Here is an 8,589-nt window from a genome sequence, read left to right as displayed (position 1 = left end):
AAAAATTCAGGCTAGAGAAACATGGAGTATGTACTCAGGCATGGAACTGGGGACTGAGAAAAAAGAATGACTTTGAAATATTGGCGGTAAAGTGAGTGGGGACTGTTGAAATGGGAAAAGTCATCATTTGTAAGATGAGTAAAGACACATTAGGGATACATAGATAAGGGTTTATTCACAGAAATAGTGACATAATGTGGACCTATGTGAAGTCGGATGTTTAGGAAGGCTGTGTAAGCCGCCCATCTGTGAATGTTGAGTGTATGGGCTTAGGGAAGCAAACAGAAATGGATTAGTTCTTCTCAGAGGTAGTTGTGCACCAAAGATAACTTGGAATGAGCTGAAGTTAAAGTCTGCCACGGTGAGTCGACATAGAGAAGAGGAAGGAGGGGTTCGGGAACCCGGAAACAGACATGCAATGAGGTGGAGACTGGGGGTGTGGACCACGGCAGGAACAACTGTGGAGTACTGTGTCCTGAGGCGCAGGGGGAGTGTCAGTGACAGACTGCTCACCTTCAGCACTTCCTACACAGCCAGGAAGGACAGAACTTTAAAGCCGACAGTTTGGAAATAGAAGCCATTAGTGGCAGAGTTACCATCTCGCTCGAGGCAGCTGTGTTCAGTGTTTCCTCTTGTCCCATAATGCAGCTGGACTCGACCTGTTCAGACGTGTGGAAGACTCATCTGTAAAGCATCTGCAACCAGAAAGGCTTCTCTTCCTTGAACCTGCCTTCATTCCCCCGGGTTGCAGCTTCAGTCACCGTGTTCTTCTGAAGAACTGGGTACCCGGATCTGCACATGCCTTAGCACATCAAGAATGGAGACATCATGACTCTGGGGTCTTTCCACTCTTCTTCCTCTGCTCTGCTGATCATGACCCTCAGCAATTCCAGCTGGAGGCAACCTCAGGCCCCTTTCTTCCTAGTAGGGATTCCAGGCCTGGAGGAAAGCCAGCACTGGATAGCGTTGCCCCTGGGTGTCCTTTACTTCCTTGCTCTGGTGGGCAATGTGACTATTATCTGCATCATCTGGGCTGACTCATCCTTGCACCAACCCATGTACCTTTTTCTGGCCATGCTTGCTGCAATTGACCTGGTCTTGGCCTCCTCCACTGCACCCAAAGCCCTCACGGTGCTCCTGGCTCATGCCCATGAGATTGGGTACATTGTCTGCCTGACTCAGATGTTCTTCATTCACGCCTTCTCCTCCATGGAGTCAGGCATACTCGTGGCCATGGCCCTGGACCGCTATGTCGCCATCTGCCACCCACTGCGCCATTCCACCATCCTGCATCCAGGGATTATAGGGCGCATTGGGACGGTGGTGCTGGTACGCGGACTGGTCCTCCTCATCCCCTTCCCCATCCTTTTGCAGAAGCTTGTCTTCTGCAGGGCCACTGTTATAAGCCATGCCTACTGTGAGCACATGGCCGTGGTAAAGCTGGCCTGTTCTGAGACCACAGTGAATCGAGCCTACGGGCTGTCAGTGGCTCTGCTGGTTGTTGGGCTTGATGTCCTGGCCATTGGCATTTCCTATGCCCTCATCCTCCAGGATGTGCTGAAGGTCCCAGGGGGCGAAGCCAGACTCAAGGCCTTCAGCACATGTGGGTCTCATGTTTGTGTCATTCTCATCTTCTACGTGCCTGGAATGTTCTCCTTCCTCACTCACCGCTTTGGCCACCATGTTCCCCATCATGTCCATGTTCTGCTGGCCACGCTCTATCTCCTTGTGCCACCTGCCCTCAATCCTCTTGTGTATGGGGTAAAGACTCGACAGATCCGTCAGCGCGTTCTCAGGCTGTTCTACACAAAAGCATCCGTTTGAGCACATCCTGTATATTGGAGCTCATGGCTGGCATGGACTGTGTGAGCAGAAGCCATTCTACAGTGAACATTCCTACGTCCTATTGTCTGTGCATTGAAAACCCACAGGCACGTGGCTCAACAGTGTGTTGTGATGTCTTTAGATATCTGTGTTTTTGGATATGTCTTCTTCATCTTTTTATTCTTTATCTCAACAATTCTCCACTGTCAGGGGATGAGGGTTTTTTTGTTTTGTTTTGTTTTGTTTTTCCATAATCCAATAACTGATCACATAGCACTGTCTGGAATGAGAATGGCCAAGTCCCAGTCTGTGCCTGGTTTAGGGTTGAGAGTGTCTTTGAAATCTCTAAGGCACTTCATTGTGTGCATATCAGATGCTGACAGTGTTTCTTAAAGGAAACAAAACCGTCGCATCCTGAAGTAGCTCCTTTCATTGTAACATAGATGTTACTTCTTTGTTTAAAACAAACATAATTGAAGCAGGTACTGTATGTAACTTATTCTTGGAGAGAAAAGATTTTCTAGGAATAATTGCATTTCCATGTAGTTATTTCCTTTTTAAAAAAAGCTTGTTTTAAAATTTATTCATATTTTTTGCTTAACAAAAACTCCAGACAATATGAAGTATTGACTATGCTTTCTTTATAAGTGTTAATTTTATAAAAGCAATTGTATATTATTTGCATCTAACAAAGCTAGCAAATTGTACTAGGCTCTGATGCACAGCTTTGGTCTAATAACTTCGTTATTTAAAATGAGTTTCTCTCTTGGAAACATTAAATATAGTGTGACATCAATCATCTCATCCGCCCCTGGAGGTGGGACCCAGTTACAAACTGCTGGAAGACTGCCATACTCGGAGTTGGAAATACATCTAAGATCCTTTGTGCTTTGAAATTATAAGGTATTTTGCTCAGCCCCAAAGAAGTCAAAATGTTGCTACATTGGGTTAGAATGCTCAGGTAATGGAGGTGTGCTGTGGTGAAGAAGCTGGTTAGGGTTTCTGCTCTCACCGTTTTTTTGGTATATTTTACAGCTGGTGGATACTTTTTTTTTTTTTTTTCAGAGAGACTGAACATTGTTTAGTTTGGCTGGCATTTGAGATGAGATAATGAGGATGGATAGGAATGATTCTCCCCTCAGGAAGAATTAGGCTTTTATTAATAGGTATGTCTAGACCTTAAACTCTTCAAATTATTCTAGGGAAACCCAGGATATGACATAGTTTACTCATTGGGAAAAAATATTTTTGACCTTAGAGGCATTTTGTTTGTCCTGCATATAAAAGGAGGAATGTTCTCTTTCTCATTACTAACATCCCTTGGTGTTTCCTGAGCTCTGAAAAGGCTTTCTTCATCCACATGATGGTAGTGTAATTCTGGTTGAGGATGAGAGAGTAATAGGACAGAAGAGCCTGTATCTTTGATGCTGCCTGGAACAAAAACTGTGACTTGAATCTGAAACAGAAATAAACTTGTGTTTGGATTAGGTCACAATATGTTTGTGAAATCTTTGTTGCAACACACTAACCTATAGCTTAAAAAGTGTGTGTTGGAACTCATGAGATGGTTCAGTAAAGCAATTGCCACAAACACATGAAGATCTAGAATTAATGTAAAGCCATGCATGTTGGCATGTCTAATTCTGATGCTTTTCTGGGAGAGAGAAGGCAGAAGCTTGCAGGCCAGATAATCTGCTATATTCAGTCTTGTAACAAAGAAGATGCCCAAAAAACTATGATATTTGTTAGTTTCCCCTATCTTTTTCATTTTATTTATTCTGATGTTATTATTATTATTTTCTTACTCTTGTTCATTTCCAAGTTAATTTATTCTTAGTTTTTCTAAATTATTAAGTTGTCAACTTAGATGACTGATTCTTTTAAAAAATTACTTATTTATTACAGTTTATTCATTTTTTATCCCAGCTGCTCCTTCCTTCATCCCCTCCCAATCTCACCCTCCCCTCTTCATCTCCTCCCATGCCCCTCTCCAAGTCCACTGATAGGAGAGGTTCTCCTCCTCTTCCCTCTGACCCTAGCCTATCAGGTCTCATCATGACTGGCTGCATTGTCCTCCTCTGTGTCCTGGCAAGGCTACTCCCCTATCAGGAGGAGGTGATCAAAGAGCAGGCCACTGAGTTCATGTCAGAGACAGTCCCTGTTCCCATAACTAGGGAACCCACTTGGAGACTGAGCTGCCATGGACTACATCTGTTCAGGGGTTCTAGGTTATCTTCATGCATGGTCCTTGTTTGGAGGATCAGTCTTAGAAAAGATACCTGTGCCCAGATTTTTTGTTTCTGTTGCTCTCCTTGTGGAGCTCCTGAGATGACTGATCTTTTAAAATTTAATTTATCTATTTATATGTCTGTATATCAGCACTGCTGTACAGTGTTTTTGGAAGCCAGAAAAGGTCATCATATCCCTTGGGACTGGAGTTACCGACAGTTGTGAGCTGCAGTGTGGGTGCTGGGAATCAAATTTGAATCCTCTGGAAGAGCAGCCCATGCTCTTAACTGCTGAGCCATCTCTCTATTTCATATTTTGATTTAAAAAAATCTCCTTTGTTTTCAATTTTAATACTTGAATCTATAATTTTTCTCTATTTTCCTTTTATTTGTATTCCATACATTTGCCATGCACCTTTATCAATTAGTTCGAACTAACTATAGTTACATTCCTACTTTACTTGTGATTTCTCTCTTGATCCATGGGTTATTTAGATGCATTTTTGACTGTTTAGTAGTATTTGATGCCTTTATGTTGTCATTGTTTTTTTTTCAGTTTGGTGAGCATATAATCTGCAACATTTGTTTTGAAATTTATTGTGACACAGAATAAAACAACAACAACAACATTCCCTCCCTGTCTCTCTAATTCCTATGTAGGACTATTTAGAAGCCCTGAATTCTTTCATGCAGAAGGTGAGAACAGATCACCCCACTGTTTTATATGAGAGACTGGATGCCTCCATTTAAACTCAATAGTCCTGAAAAATGATGTACTGAGCCTTACCACCAGTGCCCAGGAGCAGGGACCTCCACCTACAGGAAGAAAATAGCAGCAACTACCTTTATTATCTGAGGTCAAGTAAGAGTAGTTGGGGAATGAGAGGACCAGTGGAGAAACAGACTGGAGTGACATAGAGAACATCGTTTGAATTTAAAATTGTGTTTCTAGTTGTTTGAAGTTCAAGTGCCTTAATGGGAGAAAGACTGTAAATATGTTTATGTTTAAACTTGGACACAATGATCTGCAAAAAATGGGTAAAGACACAGGACCTATACTACAGTTGGAGGCAGTGATGTTGCTTTTAGCTCAGAGAAAACTGAGTGTTTAGGATTATACAATAATCTTACTCAAGTTTAGTTACTTGGGTGTGTGCGTGTGCACACAGACATGTGCACATGGATGTGTGTACGTGGGGTGGCCAGAGGTCGATATCAGGTGTGTTTTCCATCACTACAGTCTTATTTATGTTTCTGAGACAGGCTCTCTGGCCCTCACTGGCCGCCTGGCCAGCCAACCCCTGGGTGGCTCTTGTCTCTACCTCTAGTGCTGGGATTGCAAATACATGCTGCCATATATGGCTTTTTAAAGGATTTGGGTGTTGGAGAGCTGAACGCATGTTCTCAGACAGTGCAGCCAGCACTCACTGAGTATCTCCTCTACTCTCTGAAAAAAATCCCCTAAGGCACAAGCCAGAACTGTGCTGTGAAGCAGTCCTTAATGGCTGATTCTGTGATTAGGTTTCAAAACTATTAAACTAAAGCCATTTGAAATATTCAGAGCACTGATGCTTTTTTTTTTTAAACCAAATGCCATCATCTTTGTTCTGTGAAACATCTCTTTAATGGAAAATTGAAAATATCAACAAGTGTTTTACTATGTCATTATAATCTAACAAAGCTTCAGTGAATGGTGGGGCCGAAGAACTATTGGGTTTACTTAAAGAAAAAGTGATTGTAGTTCATTGTAAAAGAATTTCTTTGATTATTGAGCAGAAATTGATTATCCATTGAATGTGTATTGAGAGGGAGAGACAGAGTGTAGGCAGACAGACAGACAGACAGACAGACACACACACACACACACACACACACACAGAGAGAGAGAGAGAGAGAGAGAGAGAGAGAGAGAGAGAATGCTACATTTCAATCTTCCTGTGGCTGAAAGTGACTGATTTGGGTCCTAGCCATTCAATTGCTTTTGCTTTCTATGAGAAATGTTCACAGTTCCATGGTCTTGGACATGAGACACACATTAAATCTGGTTACATAACTGCTTACCTGTACACATGGGAAAATTTTGCTTGCCCCTTTACTTAAAAATTCCATTTTAGCTGGGCAGTGGTAGTGGTACTGGCTCCCAGTAGTCTCAGCACTCAGGAGGCAGAGGGAGGTGCATCTCTGAGTTCGAGGCCAGCCTGGTCTATGGAGTGAGTTGCAGGACTTCGAGAGCTGCACAGAGAAACCTTGTCTAAAAAAAAAAAAAAAAAAAAAAATCCGTGTTTATCTTGAAGATCCTGTTCAGTCATATCTCACTCACCAATTTCCAATTTCAAGGCACTACATTAACACGTGGTGCTCTGTGCTGGACAGGATGCTCTGGACAGAACAAATTGAGAAAGATCCAGTCATGCGACTCTTTAATGAGTCTCTTCTGATACACCCTAGAAGCTAGGTGCCTGCCAGTGAGTGCAGCCAACCCAGTTTTAGAATTTTGCAATTGCTTTTTACATTGTTAACCACAACATTAACATCTGACTTTTCCTCCTTGCAGACCTTTTTCCAACTTTCATTTTCCAACGTTAAATAGGCTTTAACAAAGTTGGAGCCCAGTTGATGCTATTGCGTATCACAGTTTCCCACAAGTTGCCAGGCTCAGTGAAGGTGGTGAAGAAGCAAGCCAGACACTTAGAGGGGCTCAGAAGCAAACTCACATACAGGCAAAGAAAACAGGGAGCACAGGTGAAGAGCAGCCTGTCTTACGGTTCCTGCACTATAATAATGTTCTCCCAGCAGAAGTCTTTGAATACTCTGTTGGGTGGATAAGATAAAGTAGGATTTCAAGTTGCTGAGATTTGCATATTTTCTAAGTATCTTTTGAAAGATTTATTTTATTTTCTTAACCGTGCGTGAGTGTGTGTGCGTGTGTGTGTGTGTGCGTGCGTGCGTGCGTGTGTGTGTCTGTGTGTGTGTGAGATGTGTGTATGTATGTGGATGTCTTGGGTATACGAATGCCAGTGGAAGCCAGAAAAAGATATGGGATCCCTCGGAGCTGCAGTTAGAGGCAGTTGTGAACTCCGTTCTTCTGGGAGGGCAGGAAATGCTCTCAACCTTTGTGCCATCATCCCGGGCCCCATATTTTGTCATTTAATAGGAAACCCATGAATTGTCTCCTCGGAACTACAGACTGTCTGTGACCTCAGAGTTTGGGACATCAAGGTTGTGCAGTCACCTAAGCTAAGCAACAGTGCGTTAGTGCCAGGAAGGAGACTCTTCATTATTGGCAAGGCAACAGTGCCTCCGTGTGGCTGGTACCTGGAATAACAGTACAGGAGTGAATTCCAGTTCTCCACTGCGATTTTACCTTTGAAAGGGCAACATGGATTGCTGCAGCCATGAATCATCTGAAGGAATGGGCAGGCATGGGAGCATTAGCAGGCCTTCTGGTGTTGGTCTCCTTGGTTTGCCTGTGGTATATATGCAAGATTAGAGTCTCACAACAGTGTGATGCAGCCATGATCATTCAGGCCTTTACAGCCATTGAAGCAGGACATTCTCCCCAAGCATGGTTGGATACCATAAAAAGCTAAAATGATACGCTCAGGATGCGAGGCTAAGCACTGCACTCAGGGTCAGCTGCTTTGGACCCAGAGAAGAGCATGTCTGATTGCATGCGGGTTGATACCCCAGGTCCCGCCTCTGAGAAAAAGGTATCGGACGGGTCTGATGCTCTTTGGGTGGATGACACCTAAATGAACATCGGTACAAAGTCCCAATTTATTTCTAATATCAGAGATCAGACCTCTACTCTTGCCTGATGCGTCTAAAATAAAAAGGGGGAACTGTAGAGAGCTGCGGAATGCTATGCCTTAAAGATGGAGCTGGTTTCCACCTTCCACCTTCCTGATGGTGAGGGCTCTCTGTCACGAACAATTCCACATTTGGGTAAGGCTGAGGATCTGGCTTGCTTCCATGTATGTGGACCTATCTGCATTGCCCACGTGGCACGCCTGGGTTGGCTACCCAGAGGCTATTTAAGCTGTGGGCTGGCTTTCCCCAGGGTCAGATGATTGTTCAAGGTTCCTGAATAAACTGCATTGAAAAAAAAAAGAAAGGGTTGACAACTCTGTTTTCAGAAATCACTGAGGGATTTTTAGAACTTAATGGGTGGGCCAGCCACTTTATGAAGATTCCGTACTTTCTGCTTAGAGATCATACAGGGCTTTTAGTGGTTAATTTACTAAATAAAAGACACTAAAACATATGCTCTGATTTTCTCTTCTCTGGTGACATTTAAAGCCAATATTCGACCAATCATATATGTCAAGCATTCATCAGGACAGCATATATTCTCAGTATTTAACAACCTATCACTTAGCCAATATATATCTGGGGTCATTTTTATACAAATGAAATATATGATAAGTTTATTCAGCCTGCTATTGAACCTGGAATTAACTACATAATTCAGGTTGTTTTTAAAATTTATATCTTAATTCCCCAGGCCCCCAAGTTCTAGACCTAAAGATATGCGCCA

At 42.9% G+C, this 8,589-nt stretch overlaps 1 protein-coding gene across 1 annotated transcript; it reads left to right on the top strand.

Moving 5' to 3' along the window:
• Nucleotides 1-828: 828 nt before the first annotated feature.
• On the top strand, nt 829-1,824 carry LOC132647067 (olfactory receptor 52L1). The gene has a single exon (XM_060366301.1). The coding sequence runs from the start codon at nt 829-831 to the stop codon at nt 1,822-1,824; it is 996 nt and encodes a 331-aa protein (XP_060222284.1).
• The last annotated feature ends 6,765 nt before the right edge of the window (nt 1,825-8,589 follow it).

This window comes from Meriones unguiculatus, chromosome 14, assembly GCF_030254825.1.
Source record: "Meriones unguiculatus strain TT.TT164.6M chromosome 14, Bangor_MerUng_6.1, whole genome shotgun sequence".
Taxonomy (NCBI): Eukaryota; Metazoa; Chordata; class Mammalia; order Rodentia; family Muridae; genus Meriones; species Meriones unguiculatus.
This window is presented reverse-complemented; position numbering and strand designations above follow the sequence as displayed.